Below are 26,652 nucleotides of genomic sequence, written 5' to 3' on the forward strand. Positions count from 1 at the left end.
TTTTTTAAGAAAGTCATTAGAATGCTAATTACAAAAAGGTTGCTATCATTGCACTTAATTTAAGAGTTCATGATAATCCTAAGAAATCCTAGGGAAAACATAATGACAAGTCAGAAACTGGGAGAAAAGACTTAATGAGTATTATCAATACAGAACTAGTATCCTAAACTTACTAGGAAAAATACTCAGTACTTACTAGGAAAAAGACTCAGTCACTGTCACTGTCTACCCGCTGTTCATCGATTTGCTCAAGTGGGCCCAGTAACGTCTCCATTGTGACACTTGTTACTGTGTTTAGCATATCAAATACGTCACGGGTAGCTTGCCAGGCTTTGCCATGCGGGTGAGATACTCTCGGTAGCTTGCTGGGCTTTCTGAGAGGGGTGGAGAAATCAAACCTGGGTCGGCCAAGTTAGCCGCGTGCAAGGCAAACACCCTAACCGCTGTGCTATCACTCCAGCCCACAGACTCAGTAGACAATACAAAAAAAAAAAAAAAAAAGACAACCGCAAAGAAAAATAAAACAAAATGTGGACACTGGAAAGAACAGAAAATCTAAAAGAACCACTTCTTTAAGCTCTTCATGAGGTCGGAGAGATGGTACATTAGGTAGGGTGCTTGCCATGCATATAATGACCCAGGTTTGACCCCCTGCATTACATTATGGTCCCCAAGCTCCACCTGAAGTGATCCCTAAGCACAGTCAGGTGTGACCCAAACTAGTATTTTTTAATTCAACCTCCTTAGTAATCAGAATAAGAAGCTAAAAGTCACAATAAGACACATTTAACACTTACCTGAATGAAAAGTTTTTAAAGCATAGCGATATAAAATATTCAACAGAATATAAACAAAAAGGCAAAATTTAGTAACAGATGTTGATAAACTGCTAAAGATTATATAAGACTGAAGACAAAAAGGAAATAAATGTTAAGAAGGAAACTATTAACACAAAATTAAAATTAATGGTCACTCTGAAGGAAAGAAAATAGAACAAAATAGGGAAGGAGTACATAAAGGCTTAGAAGGTATTTATATGAAATGGGTCACACATACATACATACATACATACATATATAACATGTATGTAAGTCTACAATTATTAGCCTCCAAATTATACACATAAGTGAGTCATTATAAAAATACATTTTATATAATTTAAAAACTGCTTAACCTCAAAGAAAATGGAAAAATCGCGATAGCACAGCGGTAGGGTGTTTGCCTTGCACGCAGCCAACATGGCCGACCCGAGTTCGATTCCTCCGCCCCTCTCGGAGAGCCTGGCAAGCTACCAAGAGTATCTCGCCCGCACGGCAGAGCCTGGCAAGCCACCCATGAGGTATTCGATATGCCAAACACAGTAACAACAAAGTCTCCAATGGAGACGTTACTGGGCCCGCTCGAGCAAATCGACGAACAACGGGAGGGCCTTTACCTTTACCTTTAATTAAAAAATTAAAAATATAATATCAAGATATAATTAGAGCTCAAAATTACTGAGCTCACAAAACACTGGTTACCAGGCTAGAGAGACAGTATGGTTGGTAAGGAGATTGCTTTGCACACAACTTAGTTCCATGCTTGTCACCGAATGTGGTCCTGAGCCAGCCAGGAGTAATCCCTGAGCACAAAGCCAGGAATAAATCCTGAGTAGCACCAGCTGTCGCCCCGAAAACCCCGAACAACACAAAATACTAGTAACCATGTACCATAAATGGTTCTAAATGCTTTTCATATACTCTTTGTAATAATTCCACAAGACCAAGCAGTAAGCATTAGTATTGCCTCATCTTCAAATGAGGAAGCCACGTCATTTAAAGCTTAAGTAATTTCCCCAAGGTCAGATAATCAGGAACTCATTCAAGTCATGACAGACTAAGGACAAAGTCTGTATTCTGTTTGCTCATCCAAACTATTAGGATATGCATTTCCTAACAGAGAATAGGATTAAGAAATATGCAGAGCTCAATTTTTAAAAATCTAAACTTTGGAGACATAAAAGACAAGCAAATAAATAATTATGTGTGTGAGCATGTGTGTATACATGTGCGTGTGTGTGTGTGTGTTTGTGCATGTGTGAGTAGCCACATACACATATCATAGAAAGATATCCCTCGATAAGATTTTTGATTTTAATGACTGAGCTCTCCCCAAAACACAACTACCAAAATTACGATAAAATTTTCAGGAAAATAACCACACAAGGGAACACTTCACCAAAACTTAAGTATGATCAAATCATGATATTATTTAAAGGGTAATATCAAAGAGAAAGTCACACAACTAGGTATTAAGTGTATTAAAAAGTGATAAAAGCAATACATAAAAAGAAAACAAACATTCAGCAACAACAACAACAAAAGTTAGATCAACAAGGCAGATAAAGAAGACCCCAAAAACTGAATTAAGTCTGCTGCACAAAAAAAAAAAAAGTTTTATCATTCACTATATCACTGTCATCCCGTTACTCAAGCGCGTTATTACCTCCATTCCTCCCAGCCTGAGATTTTAGCAGCATCTCCTTCCCAACGATTGGAGGCTCATTCAGGGTCAGGGAAATCATTATTGGAAAAAAATCATTATTTACCTAATGGTGCTGAGACTAACAAATCTAAAAAGTAATTACTTAAAATCTTTTCAAACTGGGGCTGGGCTGACAGTACAGTGAATAGGGGATTTGCCTTGCACATAGCCAACCCAAGTTTGATCCCTGGCATCTCATAAGGTTCCAGAGCACCGCCAGGAGTAATTCCTGAGTGCAGAGCCAGGAAAATCCCTTGAGCATCGCCGGGTGTGACCCAAAAAGCTCTGAACACTGCCAGGTGTTATTCTGCCCGAAAAGCAAAATGAAATAATAATGATTTAAAAAATAACATCACAGAAACCAATGTTTTCTGGGTAAATAACTATGAAGCAGTTATAACTATTATTTTTCTGCTATTTTAGCAGTCAGGCCAAGAGTGTTGTTTTAAAGGTCTAATGTTATCATCTGTATTTGTCACTGTATCCACATTAGCAAGCTCTACCTGGACCTTAAGGAATATCTAAGCATAAAAGGCACAACACAAAAATCACATCTTTACACATACATGACCAGTAAAACTGAGTGACAGGGTTTTCTTACCTTGGACCATTGCTGTCTTTTCTTCTAGTTGAACAGTTGCCTTGCTCGGCTTTGGCTCGCTGGTCTGTATTTGGGTTCCTATCCACAACTTCTCCAGCATCAAGTGCTCTGTGGAGTCGGTAGTTAACCATCTTCAGAACAATGAAAACAGCAGCTATCACAGGACAATAAACTGCTACTATAATCATGGAGGAAGGTAGGGCCTTTGGAAAAAAAAAAATAAAAATATGCATTTTTAAATATTTAACTCAGAAAAATCTGCAACTGAAGTAAAAACACGTACATCTCTATGCATAAAGCAGCAATTCTGTTATTAGCAGTAACTCTGAAAAGTTCTGTAAGACTGCACTGCCCAGTACAACTGCCACTAGTTACATGTGGCCACTGAGGATCTGCAGTGTGGCAAGCCTGCACTAAAATGTATACAAAGAATGTATACATTTGATTTTGATGAGTTGGACTTTTAAAAAAATGCTAAAAACTCAATAATTTCTATTGACTACATATTAAATGGGGCTGGAGCGATAGCACAGCGGGTAGGGCGTTTGCCTTGCACGCAGCCAACATGGCCGACCCAAGTTCGATTCTTCCACCCCTCTCGGAGAGCCCGGCAAGCTACCGAGAGTATTCGATATGCCAGACACAGTAACAACAAAGTCTCCAATGGAGACGTTACTGGGCCCGCTCGAGCAAATCGATGATCAATGGGAGGGCCTTTACCTTTACCTTTACATATTAAATATTTATATTACATGGGGTAAAATGCTAATGTTTTATGTTTCTTTCTTGTAGTCTTTGTAATCATACTGGGCTATTCACAAGGATCAGTCCTGGTGGGGCTCGGGGGATTGAACTAGAGTCACCTGCATGGACAGCAAGCACCCTACCTGCTGTACTACGGCTCCAGCTCCCCTATTTTTCTTAGTATAGCGATTAGAAAGTTTTTAATTATATATGTGGCTCACATTTCATTTCCACTGAATAGCAAAGCTAGATAATCCATGCCAGAAGGCTTTTAACACAACTGGAGAGGCAAGGTATCACATTCATTGCATAACAAGGAATGAAGCTGGAGTTATAACCCCACTTTAGGGGCTCTGTAAAATTTCTTGAGATATAAACATTATGTTCCTTAAGATCAGGAGTTAAAATTATCAGAAATATCTTAAAAACTGACAGTAAAACCGAATTAGATAGGAGGAACATCCAATATCTTAACTAGTCTTACTCAAAACTACTTAATCACTTGAAAATTATAATCTGCTAGATTAAAGATTACAGCACAGAATCAAGTAATAAACGGAAGTAAATCCGCAGCATCCTGGTGTGAGGACTGCAGTCTGTGTGTCTTGGAGATTCAGGGGTTTGCATCTGCATCCACGTTCGACAGACCTACAATACCACAACAGTGGACAACCTCCACAGCACAACTGGGTACCTGCAAGTACTTTCAGTAAAGATGTGTGATCCCTGACACACCAAAACCAAAATATAAAGATGCATGAGCACCAGTCAAGAACTGCTTGCAGGGACTGTAGACAGTTCAGCAGGCAGGGAACGTGCTTTGCATGTGCCTGACCCGGGTTCAATCCCCAGCATTCCATATGGCCCCCTTGAGCACCAACAGGAACGATTCATCCCTGACTGCAGAGTCAGGAGTAACACCTGAGAGCCACCTGGTATGGCCCAAAAATTAAAAAGAAAAAGAACTGCTTGCAACTGCCAATAGCATGTAAATGGGCACCCCGAATGCCCATTTACATGCTATTGGCACTACACTACAACAGAATGTCCATGAGCAGTAGAACTAAATGATCACAGCCTGCTGCAAGCACTCATGAAAATACCCTGACCAGAGTGAGTGACCACTTGCAAGTACCACAGTTAAGTGTGTAAATCTCAGTTGTGACAACAGCAACAAACAGAGAATGGAGAGCAAAGCAAACAAAAATCAAAGTCAATCATGAACAGTTAAAAACATCTAAATAAAATCCCTCCACCTGCCATCTTATTGCTAAAATAGTGGCTGAGTTCCAAGAAACACTGAAGTGTTGAAATGTGCATGCCCTATGTATTCCTTAAGTATGGTTTTTGTTTTTTGTTTTTTGGTTGTTTTTTTTTTTTTTTTTTTTTTTTTTCTTTTTGGGTCACACCTGCCAATGCACAGGGGTTATTCCTGGCTCTGCACTCAGGAATTACTCCTGATGGTGCTCAGGGGACCATATGGGATGCTGGGAATCGAACTCAGGTCGGCGGAGTACAAGGCAAACACCCTACCCGTTGTGCTATTGCTCCAACCCCTAGAATATATTTTCTTAAAACACTGAAACTAAAAAATATAGAAACAAAGTCAAGCTGTGACTATTTCAATATTTCATACTGGAAGCCAGTAGCAGATGATTACCATTTGTATTTCTTTTGTTGGTTTGGGGGCCACGCCCAGTGACACCCAGGGCTTACTGCTGGCTCTGCTCTCAGGGATCACTCCTGGGTTCCCAGGACCATATAGGGTGCCTGGGATGAAAACCAGGTTGGCTACGTGCAAGGCAAGTACCCTATTTGCTATACTAACATTCCAGCCCATATTTGTATTTTGTATTTCTTACTCAAATTACAAAAGTTTTGCTTTTTCCTTTTTTATTTTTTAATGAATCACCGTGAGGTACAGTTACAGACTTACAAACTTTTGTGCTTACATTTCAGTCATACAATGATCAAGTATCCATCCCTCCATCAGTGCCCATTCTCCACCACCAATGTTCCCAGTATCCCCACCCCCACACCCACCTCTGCCTCATTCCCTTTTACTCTATCTCTCCTGTTGGGTGTTATGGTTTGCGATACATGTATTAGGTAGCCATCATGTTCATTCTATAGTCTACTTCCAGCACGCATCTCCCATGCAGAGCGAGCACTCCAAGCATCCTTTACTCGGTGGTCCCTTCCATATCCCAACTGCCTTTTTCCCCAGCATGTGAGTCTGGCTTCCAAGCCGTGGGGCAATCTTCCTGGTCCTTATCTCTACTATCCTAGGGTGTTAGTCTCCCATTACTTTATATTCCACAAATGAGTGCAGTCCTTCTATGTCTGCTCCTATCCATTCATCCATTTATTTTATGCTGTGCAATATAAATGCTAAATCCTGTAAGTGGTTACCCTCTAGGTTTCCAGGTGATAAGACAATGGTGCTATAACAGTTTCATTCTCCCCCAATGAAGTAAAAGTACAAAGAAACACAGTGGATGGGTTTGTGACTAAATATGTTCATTTACATTACTTCACAGTATTCCCTGCTGCCCCATACATAGAAGACAGTATTGGTATGGCTCTTTAATTTCCATAAGCACTCTCTGTAGCTGAACTTCAATAATATTACCAAAAAATGTCTATTAAAAGGCATTACTTTACATAGTTTCATGGTTTCCTAAAATTCAACATCAAAAACTAGAAACTAGTCAAGTCACCCATGCTACAGGTTTTTGGATTATACACAAAAAGGTCAAGCCAAGTTGTATTTACTATTGTTTCTATTGCTTTAAAGTAGTTAAATTAGGCCTACCACGGGTATTTTCAGAAAAGCTCAGAATTATACTTAACAACACACAATTTCTGAAGGAAAAAATCCACAAAATTGCTTATTTTTCTGTTAAAATACCATTATTACATCCTATTCACCAATAAAAATCTAAATTTAAAGTTATTTGGATTTTTTTGCAATATTTATATAGTTCAAAAAGTATTAAAATAGTTTGAGTCCCATTCTCATATCTTAAAATAGTTCGAAAACTATGAGTCTTTCCAAAGGAACAAGTTCATCTTTTTTAGCTGTAATGTGTTATTGCAGATTTAATCTTCAAATTACTGTGGATGCAACCAAGCAGATTAACTGGCATTCTGTGATAAACAGGTATAGTCTTTTTGTTTGTGGCACTAGATGGCAGTAGTCAGGGCTAATTCCTGGTTCTATGCTCAGGGATCATTCCTGGTGGGGTTCAGGAAAACTTATGTGGTGCCAGGGATCAAACCCATGCTCGTCATATGCAAGGCAAGTACCCCATACCCAGAACTGTGACTCAGGCCCAGATTTATTCTGAATTTACATAAATGTCTAACTATGTGATTCATACAGAAAGGGCTATTTTATTATATTTATTTATTTATTTATTTTCTGGGATAACAAAAACAGTGGAGAGCAGAAAAGCAAAGTACAGAAAACGGTATGATATTTCCACTGGACAAAGAAGGTCCACAGTAAAGAACTAGAAAGGTCTCATCACTGCCAAGAGTCATTCATCATGGGTTTGCGTCCCATTCTCATATCTTAAACATCAACCTATCTTATAGCTGCAATATATCAAAAAGTTAACACCAAAACAGATGAGCCACATATTTTTCCATCTATTATGTCAAAGGTCACATCTTGATTTTTGAATACTCCTTATTAATAATCAGCTGTCTGTAAGTTCAAGGTTAAATAATAGACACTGCCCACAACTGAAGTCATTGCTGTGAAAAGATGCTTAACACATCACTTAACTATTCATTCCTAATGCAAGATTCCTCTGATACTTGTTCTTCCCTACCACTGCAATTACGTGATAATTTAAGGCACTGTTTACCAAGATTCTGACACCACAGCCATGATGGACATTCAGCAACAAGTGATTTAAGATTTATCATATTTTAATTTCTTAACCTGGCATATTTCAATTTCTTAAAGTGACTTCTGCAAAGAGTTAAGCTTTAAAATTTTTAGAAGAAATATTTTTAAAATCCCTATAATATTTAGGAAGACTCACTTAGCATGATGTCCAAAATACTATAAAAGCACTGATAAACTAAAAAAAAAAAATTTTTTTTTTTTTTTTACATTTTGGGTCACACCCAGCGATGCACAGGAGTTACACCTGGTTCATGCACTCAGGAAATACTCTTGGCGGTGCTCAGGGGACCATATGGGATGCTGGGAATCGAACCTAGGTCGGCTGCGTGCAAGGCAAATGCCCTACCTGCTGTGCTATTGCTCCAACCCAAAAAAATCGTATTTTTTGAGGTATTAAATGAAAATACAAATTAAAGATTTGTGAAACATTAAAGGACAAAAGGAAGATCTTACACAGAAAAATGATCACTATAAACAGTATTTAGGGACCAGAGGTAATACAGGGGGATAATGTATTTCCTTGCATGTGGCCACCCTAGTTCCACCACTAGCCCCTCAAAGGGTTCACAAGTACTGCCAGGATTGATCCTACAGCAGAGCCAAGACCCTGAGCACCAATGGGCATGGACCAAACAACCCCACCATCAAAGGAAAAACAAAACCACAGTACTATATTATTTAATACCCATTTGCATGGATGTAAAAAATGCTTATAGATTGCTGAACAAAATATACATTGATAGATATGTCACCCAAATCCTCCCATTTCTCTACTGTGCAAAAAATAAAGAGAAACCCACATGAATCTCTAGGAAACTTTCACCAAAAATAGGGAAGAAACTACAATCACCAGAAAAATGTAAAATGATAGATTGATTACTAATGGAATATCATATGACGGTGAGAACAACAGTCACATGCACTAATATAAACTCTATCATTGCAATATAACGTATTTCAAATGTAAACTATGTATTCTTGATTTTTACCACATTTGCTTCATTTTGGGTTAATGAATATATATTTCTTTTATAATTAGAAAAATTTCAGATTTCAATGATGAGGAGAATATTTTCATACTATGGAATGGGTACACTGGCCTTTCATGTTTTACAAAAATATGAGCTATGTTGGTCATTCAATAATGAATGGGTTGGTAAAGGAACCATTTCACATGAAGGCATTTTCTTACTTGACTCCTATTTAAAAGTATTTTTAAAAAATCTTAACTCTCAATTAGACTTCCCTGAGAAAGGCAGGAAGTATTAAGAGTTGTCAGATGGCTCGAGATATTCAAATAAAATAAGATCAGAAATCTGTAGTGAGACTCCTTAGCACAAACTGTTAGATGCTTTTATTAATATCAACTCTCTTAAAAGTTGAATGGGCCAATACCACAATGAAATATCACTTCATATGCTTTAGGATGACTACTAAGTGAAAACACGCTTAAAAGAAAACAGCAAATATTGGCAAGAATGTGGAGAAATCCCAACCTCTGTGCACTGTGAGAATGTGAAATGGTGAAGTCTCGATGAACACAGTATGGTAGTTCCTCGAAAAGTTAAAAATAGAATCACCATATGATCAAGCAATCTCACTTCTGCATATTCATTCAAAAGCACCAGAAGCAGGATTTCGAAGGGATGTTTGTACACCAAGAGCAGTATAACATGCAAAGTGGTGGAAGCTCTGAAAATGTCCATCAACAGATGGATAAACAACATGTGGCCTATACACACATGGAAGGTCAACCTCATACAGAAAATCCTGCCACATGCTACATCAGGGATGAACCTGGAGGTCTTGATGCTAAGTGAAATGTCAGCTGAGGAAAAAAAAATACTAGATATTCCACTTACATGAGGTATCTAAAGCAGTCATATTCATTAAAAATCAAGCACAAAGGACTAAAAACCATTAAAGTGATCCTCAAAAAACTTTAAAGTGTTATTATCGTCATAGCAATTGATCTTAAAGGGGGGAAAAATTAACCTTCTCGTTATATGTGATATATTGCGGGAAACAATTTAATAGGAGAATGTGGATTGAAACACATTAGCATCAGAGTTACAATTCATGTTTCCCACCATACCATACATATTTCGTCAATTTATATGGACCCAATTTCCCCAGCTGCAGTGCCTATCTCTGTCTTATTTAACAGCACTTAAATTATATAAATGACACTGATAATTCCAATATAAATTAAATGGGCCAGGGATAGAGCTCAAAGAGCTGGAGCATATGACTTGCACTCACCAGGTCCCAAGACCACAAGCCCTCCCACAACAGCATCACTGGATGTAGGTGATGCTAGGTGGTGCTGAGTGAACCTAGTGACCCCTAAAACTTCAAGTCACTTCATCAGCTCAAGTACTGAACCATCAGGCCCATACAGCCAGTCCAAGTATTGTCTGGTGTTGCCCCTGGGCTTCTGAGCACTACTTGGCAGTCTCCTGCACACAAAATCACAACAAAAATAAATAAGAGTAGTAAATTCACAAAGAAAAAAGAATGGAGGATGTCAGACGTGAGGGTGGGTGGGGGATTATTGTTCAACAAGTAAAGAGTTTCAGTTCTGCATGATAAAATGGTTTTAAAGATCCACTGTCCAGCAAAGTGAATATACTTAACACCATCACACAGCACACTTTTAAATGTGTTAAAAAATGGAAACTTTGTGTTTTGTTTTAAAAGTTAGATAAATGAATATCTTGCTTTGTCTTCTCCAATGAGAAAAGAAAAGCAAGTGTTGAAAAAGGAGTTGGCATACTGAGACAGCTACACTATTCAGTCCTCTTAAACTGATAACTTATCTACAAAATAAAAAACTAATATTTCAGCCAAGAGGGAGAGGTTTAAGCTATTCAAGATGATGCAAAATAAATTTACAACTTTAAGAAAGACACTTAAATTTCTGGAAGTGGTCATACTAGAACCATTACTGTTGTAAAATAACCTTTATACATTACACTTCATTTCAAAAACTCTGCTGGGGTACAGAGAGGTAGTATAGTGGGTAAGGTGCTTGCTTTCCTGTACACAGTCAACTCAGGTTCAAGTCACAGCATCAAGTATGGTCCCTCAGGAAGCCCCAGTAGTGATACTTGAGCACAGAGCCAGGAGTAAACCCATAGCAGAGCTGCCTGTGCCCTCCGCCCCCCCCCCCAAAAAAAACCCAAAACAAACTCAAGTGAGTAAATCTCTCTTCCGGCTAGTGTACTGCAATACAGACTGTTGTATGTATGTGTAATTCATAATATCACGATTATCTATGCCACCGAAATAAAATCTGGATGTATACCGCTTCTTTAATGAAATACAAATATAGTTGTTCTCAATTAGAATTGATTTCAAAACATATCTTTTCCAGTTCATACTGTTTAGTGTTTATCAAATAGTAGAGTACTTAAGTGTTGGCCAATATCTAATACTTATGTGATTATCATGCGCCTGGCCTATTTCTAAATATTATGTAGGATATATTAGCTATATACCACTCATGAGCATCATATGAAGTCAGAGTTGTTACCCCATTTGATGGAATAACTGAGGCATAAAGCAGAAAGAACTTCTCAACAATGTCTCAGAATGCTGAGTTAATTTGGTTTCAGGGTCCTTGCTCTTCTTACTCACGATGACTACCTCTACATCAGCAAACTTTATCTATTTAAGGTCAAACAAAAAATATTTCTCACTTTGAGGTCATCTGATTCAACAACTCAACTCTTCCACTTAGTGTGAGAGTGGGCATAGACAATATATTAATACAAAAACATGGCATTTTTTAATAAAAGTTTTTAAACAGGGTTTGAATTTTGTATAATTTTTACACAGCACAAAATACTACTATTTTTTAAAACACTAATGAATGCAAAAATCATTCTTAGCTCTGGGGACACAGAAAGTACCTGTTCTCTAATTGGTGATCTCTACTCTGAACAAAGGGCTCTTTTCTTTTCTAATCGATAAACCAAGATCACGAAACAATCCTGCGGGGAAGTATAACTCTATAAATTCCAACATCAGTTTTCATCTGACTGTGAAGCAAAGCAGCTGCTAACAAGCACAGGCCTGTAACTGCCTTGCCATAATGCATGTCTCCCAAATCAAGCCACATTACAGAGTGTCATTTAGAAACAATGTAGATGAGCTCTCCTCTTGCTTGCCATCTAAGCAAATGAAGTGCAGTTGATACTTAGAAGCAGTTTTGTAGGGGCTGGAAAGATAGTAGGTAGGCTGCGTGCCTTGCATGCAGCCAATCAGGGCTCTATCTCCAGAACCCTGTAACCAGTTCGCTGAACCCACTAGGAGTGATCCCTGAGCACAAGAGCCAGGAGTAAGCCCCCAGTATTGATCTGAGTATGATCTAAGAATGAAGCAAAACCTTCAAAGAAGAATAGTTTTACAAACTTACAGGCAAAAATATGAGAACGATTTGGAATAATCCCCTCTCAGTGAGAAAACATCGATTTATACTGTAAAATACTGGTTTGAGGTTATTGTGGAGATATGCCATTGGTTCCATAGAAATCACAAACAACAAAAAAATCTTCAATAGCATTATATCACTGTTTGGCAGAATTTCGTGAACTAGGAACAAAGAGTCTGCCAGTAATATAAAGGAAAATTTTGTAAATGAACGTAAGCATGAAGCGTATCCCAAGTCTTTCTAAAAGAGAACAATAGAATTTTTTTAATTAGCTCTTTAATATACAGAAACTTTGGGGCTGCAAAGATAGTTGGGGAGAACAAGGGAGGACAGCTGCCTTGCATTGCATGCAGCTGACCCAGATTTGATCCCCATCACCACTTACAGTCCCCCAAACCCTGCCAGGAGTGATCCCTGAGTACAGAGCCAGGAATAAGCCCTGAGCATTGCCAGGGCAAAAAAAAAAAAAAAAATACAAACAGGTACCAACCAGATCACATTTCCTACAATATCTTTAATTAGACATTTTTCTTCAAAGTGTCCAGAAATAAAAAAAAGTGTCCAGAAATAAATTTATAACTACTAAATAAAATTGCCAGCCCTGAGACTTTTGTTGCTTTATGATTTGCTACTATTCACATACCTCTATAAGAGAAAATGGGGCAACAGGTTTTTTTCCAAGTTCTAAATACTAAATCCATTTTGGAGTCTTGTTTTTATGTCCACACTTCTCTTCTTATGTGGTTTGGGATGTCTGAAAGCTGCGAACTACCAAATTAGTCAGGGCTTCTAACAAGCTACATACAAAAGCAACAGTCTCTGACAAATCGAGAGAGAAAAACAGAACTTCAGGTTTTCTTTGCTTAAAAGTTCTTTTTTCTACCAAACTGCTGTCAAAATGGAAGTAAATTTAATAACAACAAAAACCTCTGGTAAATGAAAACAAAAAATTGGCAGAATTGCCACATAGACAGATTCTGCCCTAAAAAAAATAAATTCCATCTGTCTAAAATACCTGGAAAGCCAGAGAGACAGTGTAGCTCGTAACAATGACCTTGAAAGCCAACCTGGGGTCAGTCCCCAGCACTGCTTGAGATACCAAAAGCCCCACCAGAAGTGATCCTTGAGCACAAGAGTCAAGTGCAAGTCCTGAGCACAGTCAGGTGAGGTCCCAAAACAAAACAAAACGGGACTAACTTTTGAGAATTACACAGTTATGATAATAAGGAATGCTGCCGAAGTCTATTTTTACTGGGTTCAGAGGCCCTACAGGGCAAAGAACCAAGAACACTTTCCATTGCCTAGAAAGCTTCCTACAAAGAAGGAGGGGGAGGGCAGTTAGGACCAACTGAGAAGAGACCACTATGACAATGACAGTTGGAAATGATCACTCTGGACAAAACTGAGTGCTGCTAGGAGGTAAAGTGATATGCATGACACCCTTTCAGTAACAGAACTGCAAACCACAGTGCCAAGAAGGAAAATGGGGGGGGGGGGGGGTTAAGGGGGAGGAAGGGGAGAGAGAGAAGTGTCTGCCTTAGAGGCAGGCTGGGAGGGGAGGGAGAGAGAGAGAAGAAAGGTGTCTGCCTTAGAGGCAAGCTGTGGGGGGCGGGGGGAGGTGGCAGGAAGGGGTCAGGCAGGCAGGAAACTGGGGACACTGGCAGTGGGAAATGTACACTGGTGAAGGGAAGGGTGCTGTATGAAACTCTGTATGAAACTCAATTATGAACAACATTGTAACTGTGTATCTCATGGTGATTTAATTTAAAAAAATAAAAATAAAAGAATCAAGAACCCAGAAATGGAACAGCTCCCTTGAGCTGTTGATGGAACTGGTCCCGGGCTTCAGCTTTTCAATTGGTGTGCTGGAATTTAAGGAAAGTCCCCTTAGGCTCATTCACAGCAAAAAAGGAAAACGGTGAATTCCACACTAAGTGTTTAACACTACACTGTGTAGGATTCAGTTCCATACCCACAAGTACCAGACGTCTTTCACTTCTGCTAGAAAAAGAATAACTTGGAGAAGGGGGAGAAGGACTTGAAAACCAAATATTGCCCATGAGTTATTTTTAAAAACTCTTAGGGGTGTGAAGAACTGACAGAGTAGAAAAAAATGGGGGGGGGGGGGGGGGTCTTAAAGCTTTCACATAACTCACTGCTTTATAAACTCACTGCGCTCAGGTCCAAGTACCAAAGTCCTGGCTCAGGGACCTCCTTGGCAAAGAAGAGGGCAGGTGGTTTCCCTCCAGAGAATGGGGGTGGAGAAAAGTGAATCTAGTGCTGAGACTGAGATGCATGTGTACTTTTCCACATTAAAATATATATTCATATTTAAATATATTATATATAATATATAGCACAGCAGGTAGGGCGTTCGCCTTGCACACGGCCGAGCAGGGTTTGTTTCCTCCATCCCTCTCTGAGAGTCTGGCAAGCTACCGAGAGTATCCCGCCCACACGTCAGAGCCTGGCAAGCTATCCGTAGCATATTCAATATGCCACAACAGTAACAACAAGTCTCAAATGGAGACGTTACTGGTGCCCACTCGAACAAATCAATGAACAATGAGAGGACAGTGCTACAGTGATAATGATATATTTAATGTATATTAAATAATAATTAAATAATATATATTAAATATTTAACATGTCTCCTGCCTCCATGCCTGGCTGTCTTAACCAGGGCCCATCGAAGGGAGGCGGGTTGAGTTTCCCTCTCTGCCCCAAGCAGAACCCAGGCAGATGAAGACCTCCAGTATCCAGCCACAGTCATGCTCAAGGCCACTCTCACACACTCAGAGCAGCGTCACACTTTAAGGAACCGGCAGAGGAACCCAGGTGTGCGGGACCCAGGGCTAAGATCTCCAAGCCTGCTTGGACAGGGACTGGGCCTCCTCCAACCAGAGCCTCCATTTTCCAGTAGCTTGGCAGTCACACCCACAAACTGTCCCCGGCGCCATGTAAGCCCATCAACGGCCAAGATCCAGAGACTATAAAACAAAGCCCCAGAAGTACGAGACCACGCAACCTCTTAGAGTCCAGTTCTCCCTCTCAAGACAATCAGGCAAGCTACCAAGAGTATCCTGCCCACAAGGCAGAGCCTGGCAAGCTCCCTGTGGTGCATTCAATATGCCAAAAACAGTAACAATAATGGATCTCATTCCCCTGACCCTGAGAGAGCCTCCAAAGCAGCACCATTGGGAAGGACGAGTAAGGAGAGGCTGCTAAAATCTCAAGGCTAGGACGAATCGAGACGTTACTGGTGCCCGCTCAAGCAAACTGATGAACAATGGGATGACAGTGATACAGTCATTTAATGTCTTTAAAATTAAGTTGAATATATAAATATTTATCCATATGATTTTCTCAACATCCAGCTACAACGTCAGTCAAACTAACTTCAGGCAGCCAGGCCAGCAAAAAACCTATCAGAGGTCTTCAACTGCAGGCTCACAAGTGCAAAAGGGTTGAAAAAATGCTGCTCCATATCAAAATCAGGATCTAGTTTCCCCCCAAGGGAAACTCGTTTCGAAGCCATCTACCAGAACTTGACACTACCAATATAACTGAAGAATATCATCTGTATGATATTCTAATATAAAGAACCTCATGATAAATACCAGATGTTCTGTTTTATGTTTATATTTACTTTATTGTTAAATAAAGTAAATTTGTGTGTTATAACGTCACTTTATATAACATTTTTCTTTTCCGTTTTTGGGTACACCTAATCATGCTCAGGGCTTATTCCTGATTCTGTACTCAGGGATCACTGCTGCAGTGCTCAGGGGACCATATGGTGTGCCAGGAATCAAATCCATGTCAGCCGCATGCAAAGCAAGTACCTTATCCACTATACTATCCCTCTGGCCCACAAAAGCCATCTTTACGAACACTTTTAAGTATATTTGAATGTTCTTACAGAAACAACATTCATATTTTTCTTATTATCCAGCTGAAAAGGAACCAAAGTAATGTAATACACTGAGGTTGCCATCCTGTACGGGACGCTAAAGATGAGTGGCTGAACAAACACAAGGGGAGAGAACGCAGACTTAAAAAACGGCAGGACAGAAAAAAATCGTAACAAATACTGATAAACCTTATAAACTCCACAGAAATTTTCCTGTGTCTATCCAGCATGGAAAAGTAAAAAGCTTTCAGACGACTTGCAACTTGTACATATACATTTTGGTGCAAGTCACCGTCTTTACAGTTAAAATGTTCTAAGATCGTATTTAGTTGTCTATCAATCTACTCTCCTATTCCATGAAAGTGTTTTGTTCCATATACTCACATACTTGAGCAACAGCTTTATTTGACAGAAGCTATTACGAGTTTTCTAGCTTCATAGACATCAACATCATTTTCACACATATTTATATTCAACACTTTTTGGGTGTATGTATCATATTATTACTGGAAATACCACTTATCACCAATACCCATTTGTGCATCTTTGAGACCATTACTCTTTCTTCCATTCATCTCATACATGCATATGTTTAAGAATATATCTGGAAATTATAACAGGTTATTAAAATACATCAGAAGAGCAGTTAACTGTTACTTACGCATCTAAAAGAAAGGCTAGTACAGAAAATCCCTAAATATTATGCAGATGATGTATCTAGAGATTTGTTTTCCTTTTTTCACCCCAAAATTTCCCCAAATGAAATCCCAAAAGACATAACGTGAGGGGCTGGAGTGATAGCACAGCGGGTGGGGTGTTTGCCTTGCAGGCAGCCAACCCAGGTTCGATTCCCAGCATCCCATGGTGGTCCGCCGAGCACCACCAGGAGCAATTCCTGAGTGCAGAGCCAAGAGTAACCCCTACGCATTGCCGGGTGTGACCCAAAAAGAAAAAAAAAAGACATAACTTGAAAGGCACCAAGGCACTCCTAGAACCTTTGTTCTCCCTTGAACACATCTCCCACATGCTTATCTCTGTCTCTTTGCTTGCCTTGTTCCACCCTGAAAAATCTGTTTTCTCTCTCAAACATGTACTTCTCCGTCTCTTCCCTGCTCACATTTTTCTAAATAAGATTTGGTAAAAACTTTCTTGCTTCACCCCCCGCCCTCCCCCCCAAAAAAAAGAAAGAAAATAAAGAAGAGCACCAATAGTGTTTTAATCTACATCTATGTTTCTGAATATATCCTGGTCCTATGTTTTTTAATACAAAAGGAATATATACATCTCCTCTTGTAAATTAGTAATTGGACATTTTGGTGCATAAATCACTCTTTATAAAAGGTAAATTCCCTGAGAAATCTGACTTTAAAAAGTTCAGCAAACTGATTTTTATTTTTAAAAAGTCCATTTTCCATGCGGCCGCATTTGCAGTCTCATGACATCTCATACCTCACACCACTCATATTCCAAGAGTAACAAATCACATTTGATGGGGTTTAAAGCAGAAGACAACCAATCTTAGAGGAAAATATATTTTTACAGACATGTGTATGTATATACATATATATGAGAAAGCACACAAGGCTCAACTTCTAACAACATAGTAGTGATCTCTTACAGAAGGGCTTAAAAGCCCGTGGGTGAAATACAACAACCTTCACACACTTTCCTCTAATGAAACTTTTTTGGAGCATTTTCAACGATTTATTCATAACAAACAACACAAAATAAATCATTTCGGTTCTGCTTTGGGGCAGGGGTTGGAGTTCGAGATGGTGGTGGGAAGGAAGGTGTAATGGTGGTGGGATTGGTGTTCTAGTATTAAATGTAATCAAATATTGTGAACTACTTTATAAAAAATAAAATTTTAAATATATATATATAAAGTGTATAAAGAGTATGCACTGTAGCACTGTCCTCCAGTTGTTCATCGATTTGCTCGAGCAGTCCCAGTAACATCTCCATTGTGAGACTTCTGTTACTGTGTTTGGCATATCAAATACATCACAGGTAGCTTGCCAGGCTTTGCCATGTGGGTAAGATACTCTTGTTAGCTTGCCGGGCTCTTCAAGAGAGGCGGAGGAATCGAACCCGGCTTGGCCGGGCTGGCTGCGCGCAAGGCAAACGCCCTACTGCTGTGCTATGGCTCCAGATTTTTTTTTAAAAAAGTCCATTTCAAATTTAAACTTGGTAAAATGAGGAACCAGAAGTTACCTTATAAAATCCAACTTAAGTTTATTTAACCTTTTCTTTACTCCTTCGATGCTGCTCTTGTGATAGTCGGAAGCCATATACTTTAGCTATGATGCACTCGCACACACTTGGTTGTGGTGCACTGGAGATCACACATTTTGTTGTGGAGCCAGGGATCCCCAGTGCTCCTGGGACAGAGCTTAGCCATGGGGGCAGTGCCAGGATCAAACTCCCCACCTTAGGATGTTTGCAAAGCAGGTGGCTTTTGCCCTCAACCAACCCTGGCCCCTGGACCTTTTTCTTTATTCTACTTATTTCTTACATATGCTGTTGAAACAATTTTTCATCATTCATACTAAATGCTAAAAACAAGAATTTATTAACAAATTCTGTCAACATAATTTGACAATGCTGAAGACTTAACAGGTAAGTTGTCATCTTCCCATTATAGTTCACAAAAATTCCAGCTCAGGATTTATTCAATGTGTTGATCTGATAGGCAAATACACTAAAAATTTTTTAAATAATGGGATTCATGCTATACTGATCAATATAACCATAAATGCATCATACTACACAATCACAAGAAAATTTAATATAATATCTCCAGTTGATATAAAATTTCAGTAAAAAAAAAATCACTAAGCCAAGGAAAAGTCAAACTAAAGAGCATCTAGTAAAAATGAAGTACTAATTTTTACAAAAAGGTTATCAAGGGGCCACAGAGATAGTACAGTAGGTGGCTAGCCTAAGTTTGAACCCACATTTGATGCCCTGAGCACGGTCAGAAGTGATCCCTGATGAGACAGACAGGAGTTAGCCCTGAGAACTGCTAGGTGTGCCAAAAACTAAACAAAACAGTCCTACCAATGCAGGTATTTGGGATCAGAGACATAGTATCACAGGCAGGTTGCCTGCCTTACAGGTTCCACACCTTGCACCACATATGGTCTCCCAGCACCCAGTAATAATTTGAACACAGAGCCAAGAGTAAATCCTGAGCATTGCCAAGAGTAACCACAAAGAGGTTATCAAAGGTTACTGATAATTTTTTTTTATTTCACCAAACTTTAGTGGCATAAGCTACAAGCTGAGATCCTAATACAGGGTGAAAATCAGTAAGATTTACCAAAACATAAGAAGCACATTTGTTTGCCTGATAGCACTACCACGGTCCATATATTATTTCCATTATGTTTTCCCCACACTTTCTCTCAATCTGTTTGAAGCAGCATACCATACAGTCCACTTCTACCTTTAAGAAAAATTCTGAAACTAGACAACATAATCACACACTAGATTTTTAAGGAAGGTAAATATAAAAAGTAGCAGACAAGAATGAGTAAGGGTAGAACATATCCTACTACCTCTGTTCCTCATTTTCTACACTGGCAACTCTGACACACTTAACCCAACGTGATTCATTGGGGACCTGGGGCTGAGCCTCCCCGGGAAAGCATCTGCCCTGCAGGCAGTGAGGCTGAGTCAACCTCTGGCACTGCTCTGGAAGGCCCTCAGGACCCCAGCAAGCACTGCAGTCAGGCTATTAAGCACAGCAACTAAACGGCAACCTCTGGAGAACACCACAACCAAGAATGTGACCACCCTCTTGGCCCCCCCACCCCAGACCACACAACAACAAAGGGAAGCGAAGGAGTGGGGGAAGGGATTCATTGTCAACTGATGCCTTCTAACTGGCAATTCCTTGAGATAAGCAGTAAGAAAGACCCCTTCCCTGAGCTGCACAGGAGAATGAAGAAATGAGTGTTTTTCCAGGTGCAAGTCCTTTAGAGGGATTATCTTGAGACAATTCTTTCAAGAAAGCGTAATCCCTGTTTCACAGATAAGAAAGGTAATATAGGAAGGAAGAGCCTGAGAACTGGCCTTCAGTAGGCGGCTGGCCACTGGGGAGAAGCTAGGACAATGGTGAAGGAAAGTGGCCACTCCGAAGGCGGGGGAAGCCTGAAGGTAGTAAAGTGAATGAAACCATATCAGTAACAGTAAACCACAGTGCTTACAGGAGGGGTGCGGAGGAGGGCTGACCCTGCATAGAGGTAGGCTGGGGGTGGGGCAGGTGGAGGGAAGAGTAGTTACTGGTGATTGATGCTGGAACATTGTATACAGGAAACTCAATCATGAATAACAGTAAATCATGGGGCCTCATGATTTAAAAAAAAAAAGTTTAAAAAAAAGAAAAACTTTAAAAAGCTGAGGCCATGAAATCCTTTGCCCACAATTGCTGAGTAGTAAGTATAGAACTTATGTCCAGACTGACTTCAGTGGTTAAGAACCGAAGGTTTATTTTTTGTCAAAATTTTTTTTTAAATTGAATCACTGTGAGATTCAGTTACAAAACTGTTCATGACTGAGCTTGAGTCATACAATGTTCCTACATCCATGCCTCCACCAGTGTACATTTCCCACCACTCCAGCCTGCCTTTATGACAGAAACTTTTCTCCTTCTCCCCCTGATCTCCCCTCCCCACTTTCTGGGCACTACAGTTTGCAATACAGATACTGGAAGGCCATCCATCATGTTTGGTCCTTTACCCACTCTCAGCACGTAGCTCCCATCCAGAGTGATCACTTCCAACCATCAATTGTCAGTGCTGGGTGGACAGGGCAACTGGGACAGAGAAGAACCTAAGTTTCTAATCAAGACACTAGACAGTCCCTGGAAAGAACCCTCTTAGATACTTTCTCCCCTAGTAACTCCCTGTGAAATAAGATAAAGTTATGTCTCTGTCCCCAACCTACCCCCAATCCTGGAACGGAGCTTCTCAAACCTTTGTTATTTCCTAAGTGGTAAGAGCACTAGAAACATATTTTGTTGGTCCTTTACTTGGGTTCCTGTTCACCAAATCCTGTATCCGAGGAAAGTCCCTAGGTGACAGCAGTGGGTTTTGTTCTGCTGCAGTTTCTGAATAGGAGTAGGTCACCACAAATACCAAACAATAACCAGAATATCTCTCTCTCTCTCTCTCTCTCTCTCTCTCTCTCTCTCTCTCTCTCTCTCTTTCTCTCTCTCCACGACCCCCATCTTCAGAGAGACTGGAAACAGAGTTAAATAACTGATCGTGCCTCCATATAAATCCCCAAAACACAGGGTAGCATATGTGGCTCTTACCACACTGCCTGCTCTATGTATCCCTCACCTGAATACTCTGCTGTGTACCCTTATCATGGTCTTTATAATCTACTGGGACAGAATAAGGAAACTCCTCTCCTGCATTCTATAAACCACTTAGAAATTTACCAGACCTGAGGGGGAAGGTGTGGTGGAGGCATTCGAAGGAGAGCCAAGAGTCAGAAGCAGTGGTGACCACCTGACTTCCAGCTGGCACCTGAAGAGGAAAGGAGGGGAGGGGAGTGTGCCCCTAAATCAGTAGGGACTGACTGGCACTATCAACAGTGTTAGAATTCAGTTCAAAACTGCAGGACCCCCGAAAATTGTTGTAGAATGGGAAGTGGGGGTGGGGGTGGTACTTCCAACACATCTGGTGTTGGAAGTACTGTGAGCATGTCAACAGTGTAAGAGAAACACCAGGATAGACAGGGCTTTTTTTTTTAAGGGGGGAGGGGAGAGGGTCTGCTGCGGGAACGCCTCCCGGAGGCCCCAGGGTCATACCTGGCAATACCTGGCCAAGTCAAACTAGGCACGGTGGGTCAATGATCTGACCTGAGGATGTGGCACTGCCTGGCATGGTGGAGCTTGGGACCACCAGGGCCGTACAGTGGTGTTCGGGATCCCCAAAGCTATACCTGCTGGTGCAGGGCACAGGGGGACAGGGACAGAACTGGAGGCCCGCACAGACCTCTGTGTAACTGTGGAGTTACACCAGGTAACTCCACAGCCCCGGATTTCTTCTTTTTCTTTCTCTTTTCTGAGGGCTGGGGTTTTGGATCACACTCAGGGGTGCTCAGGGCTTCCTCCTGTGTTCAGGGGTCGTTCTTAGGGGACTTCCTGTGTCACTGCAGATCCAATCAGGCTGGGCTGCATGCAAGGCAAGAGGTTTCATCCCTGTACTCAGGAGCTTCCCCCCAGCTAATTTTTGTGGGGGTGACTCTTGGTGGTGCTCAGGAACCAGGCAGTACTGATAATTAAACGAAGAGCCTCAGACATACACGGCATATGTTCTATCACTTGCGCCACAGCCCCAGCCTCCAGCACAGGCTTTCTTAACACTTCCCCTCGTGAAATGCTAACACCACAGATACACTGTATGTGGACTCCATATACATCTGCACTTTATACTAAAACAACCAAACAAAAAAATTTGAGTCACCACACCCAGTAACTAATTTTAGCCCCTCTGTGGGCAACTTTACTCCCACTGAGAATCTGTACTCTGGAGCCAAGATCCTCAGCAGTGTTTTGACATTTTGGACAAAATAATCCTTTGTCGTCAAGGTGGCAGTCCTATACATGACAGGAAATTCAGCACCATCCCTGGACTCGACCCATTGTAAACCACAGTGCCTCTCTCTTAGAGTTAGGTTAAAACTCCTGGGGAAAGGTTTCTGGGCTTTCAGGCACGCAGGAAAGTAACAGCGATTGCTATTCTTGTTTTGTTTGGTTGGATTTTTTTGTTTGTACTCTTTTTTTTTGTTTTGTTTTGTTTGGGGGCCATACCTGACGACGATTCTCAGGCATTACTCCTGGCTCTGCACTCAGGACTTACTATTGGCAATGATCAGGAGACCATACAGGATGCGGGGGGGGGGGGGGGGGGGGGGGGCGGGAGAACAACCCCAGGTCAACCTCATACAAGGCAAGCGCCCTATCCAGTGTAGTATCTCTCCAGCCCCCACAATTGCTACTTGTTATTGCTACTTAGATATTCTTAAATTCTACAGTTCCAAAGTTTGTTCATAATAAACTGGAATTGACAGGACATCAGCAAACACTACAATTCTGGAGCTGGGGTGAAAAAGCACATGTAATAGGAGCAGAACTGGCAAGAAGTAAGCAGCATTTTATATAAATATAACAGGGAAAGAACCCCACATTAGACCCATAAGTGAAAGGGCATTAAAATTTAATAAAATCCATTTGTATTGCAGGCCACAGAATAAAGCTAACTAACCCCTCCTCCCCTAAATGATGAGTGAGGCAAACTGCTTTAAGTATATAGAGACCCATAATGAAATTCCTGGGAGAACACTGAGCCCTAAAATGGGCTTTCACTGTACTCACATAATATATAGTCACGGGGAGCCAAGACTAAGAATATACTTAGATGGTGATGCAAAGGGCAGCCTGAGCGTTCTAGATTCATGATACATGTTGGGAAAGATCAAGGACAGGACATTTAGTTCATCACAAATCAATCACAGGAAGGCTTTCTGGAACAGATTAACCAGAAATGCATCTAGGCATCTACATGAAGGACAGTGATCAGAGGCTGCTGTTGGGGTCAAAGGGAAGAGATGGCAGAGGCAAGGCAGAGAGCTGCCACAAGGGGTTGAACACAAACTCTGCATGTTGAAAGCCCCAGGTTCAATCTCCTACACCTCGTGGTCACTTCCACCCCTACTTCTAGCAGAGCTGGGAAGCACTCCCATACTTGAGCTGGGAGCAGCCCCCAAGCACTAGGAAGTATGACCCCAAAACCAAAAGAAAAAGAAAGACAGGTAATCTGTGTAACTCAGAGGCAGTGGTTTAACTTTTAGGAGTCAGTGTTAGTATATAAACCATTGGGGACAAGAGGAGGGCGCAGAAGGGAGGGAGAAAGGAGTTGGATTTTTAACAAATCAAGTTGAAAGATTTAAGTAAACTTTTGCACATAACTGATAGCAAAATAAATTTCAAAAGGGCTAAACTACAAAAACAGATATATACATTTATATTACATTTATATTACAGAGGAATAACTTCCTTAATCTGCACACGTTTTTAGATACCTATATGAAAATAGAAAATGAAGAAGGCACATGAACTGTTCACAAAAGAAGAAAAATGATCCAGAAGTTCAACCTACTTTATATAGCTTTCTGAGAAACAGAAATCAAACCATTCTAAAAACTACTTCTTCTGTCACCAGATGGTCCCCCGCGGACCACCAGGTATGGCCCCCAAAACCCCCCAAAAATAACATATAAGACACCTATTTCTCACATGAAAACAGGAACTATGTGAAGCTATGGCACACGCGGGCACACATGGGCACACACATTCACGCATACGTGCTTGCAAGCATGCAAAATAAGTGACAGAACCCCTCTGGAGGGTAATTTGGCAATATTTTTCAAAATTGCAAAAGTCTTTACCCTTGACCAAGCAATCTCATTCCTCCAGGATTTTTTTTATCTTAATAATATAGCTAACCACAGGTAAGGTGACATTTGTACAAACTAACGTACAAGTAAACTACTGAACAAACATGTACATGAAGTGTGCATCTGTATGCTGCAACAGGACTCAAAGAAAACAATGCACAGTGGTTTCCTATGGGAGGATGATAGGCAAGTACAAAGGACAACTTTCCACCACCTGTTAAGAGTTGGAGGATTTCTTTTTTAAATAAGCAAACTACCAAATTATTACCAAATTAAGAAGTTATTGGATAAAACATGAAATTTCTGCAAACTTCTTCAAGAAAGGTCTTTAAGTATGACTAGTGAAAATGTTACATTTACATATTTTAAAAATTCATAAATTCAAAAAATAAAGGGATTAAAAAAACAAATGCATGAAGAACTTAAATACATCAAAGGGTTCTCAAAAATCATCCAGCAGGTGAAAAGTTGAATGTTGGAACATTGTGTGACTGACAACTCAATCATAAACAACTTTGTAACTCACAGTAATTCAATTTAAAAAAAAATTTAGAAAATCATTCAGCAAGACAACACTACTTTCAAATAAGGACATATGAAAAGCAAAGAAGAGATATGTCTGCTAAACATACAAAAGTTACTCAACTCATGATTAAGGAAACACAAATAAAAACAAGATGTTATTTTATACTCTCACACTGAAAAAATGTATAAAATACCAGTGTTACTGACAACAATGGAAAGTGGGTCCTCTCATACAATAGGAAACTATAAACTAGTGACATTTTTTTAAATATAATTGAGAAAAACCTTATTTTGAAATATATATATGGCCCCGGGCTCAGTGATTTATTCTCTAGAAACTTACACTATAAACTCCCCAAAGTCAAATCGTATATGCCATAGCGGAAAATTACTTGGCCATAAGAAGAGATAAAATCATGCATTCTGCTGCTACATGGATACATCTGGAGAGTATCTTGCTGAATGAAGTTAGTCAGAGGGAAACAGACAGATTTGGAATGATCTCTTTCATATGTGGGATATAAAGGAACATAACGGTGAAATAACGAATGCCCGAAGAGAATGGAAAGAAAGAATATGAGAACCGGTACTCAGTAGGAAACATGCCACTTGTAGGGGCTGGGGACAGGACAGAGACGGTGGTAAAAGATGGTGAAGTGTCATGTACAAAACCCTATCTGCAACAGTATTGTAACTGCTGGGCAAAAACTTAAAAGATAAATAAAACAATAGTTTTATTTATTGATGCAGACTGGTGGGTGGAAGGTAAAAAAGGGAGGGGAGGGCAATTCGTGGCAGGAAGTGGACACTGGTGAAGGGAATCAATATTGAAGCATTATATGCCTGAAACCCAGTCATGAATAACGTTTGTAATTTCATGGTGACTAAACATAAAAAATGTTTTTCATCTTTTTTAAAAAATCATATAGGCACCAATGGGCACCACAATACTGCACCGGCGTCTGCTTTTATTCGAGCATTATGTTCCCTCCATTCACCTCACTTTAGTCTGAGTCACATCATCTTCATTTTGCAGCAGGAGAAGGAAAAAGATGAGTGGTGACTCAGAATAAGCCAATGAGTGGGGAGCACGTAGTTTAAACCATCCCGTCGAAATGTGTCCTCACCGAGACTTCTAATCCTTCTCCATTAGTAAGCAAAAATACATAAAGTTATAATTAGCTAAAAAGCCACAAGTCAATCAGTACAAAGAAGAGTTCAATGGTACACACTGTGATATTGCTTTAGCTTCACTTTACCGACAAATATGCCTTTACTAAAGAAATAAAAATATATACAATAAAAGGTTGAGTAATACTGACAGTGCACAATGATGTGGGGAAAAGTGATGCCATATTATTTGTCAGCAATTGTGTAAGAATACCAAACCGGGTGGGTGGGAGAGCTCAAAAGCCTGGCGCTCACACTTTGCACGCAGGAGACCCCGTATCTGATTCCCCGCATTGCATGGCTCCAGAACACCACCAGGTGTAGGACTGAGAGTCCCAGGCACCACCACC

General features: G+C 40.2%; 1 protein-coding gene across 5 annotated transcripts in view; it reads right to left on the reverse strand.

The window, feature by feature from the left end:
• PCNX1 (pecanex 1) overlaps positions 1–26,652 on the reverse strand; it is a 165,441-nt gene that overhangs the window by 122,844 nt on the left and 15,945 nt on the right. For all 5 annotated transcript variants that reach the window (XM_056134261.1, XM_056134259.1, XM_056134257.1 and 2 more), the window contains exon 2: positions 3,125–3,327. In XM_056134261.1, coding sequence (XP_055990236.1) covers positions 3,125–3,327 — 203 coding nt within the window. The remainder of the gene's footprint in view (positions 1–3,124; positions 3,328–26,652) is intronic.

This window comes from Sorex fumeus, unplaced genomic scaffold (genome assembly GCF_029834395.1).
Source record: "Sorex fumeus unplaced genomic scaffold, SorFum_2.1 ptg000098l, whole genome shotgun sequence".
Taxonomy (NCBI): Eukaryota; Metazoa; Chordata; class Mammalia; order Eulipotyphla; family Soricidae; genus Sorex; species Sorex fumeus.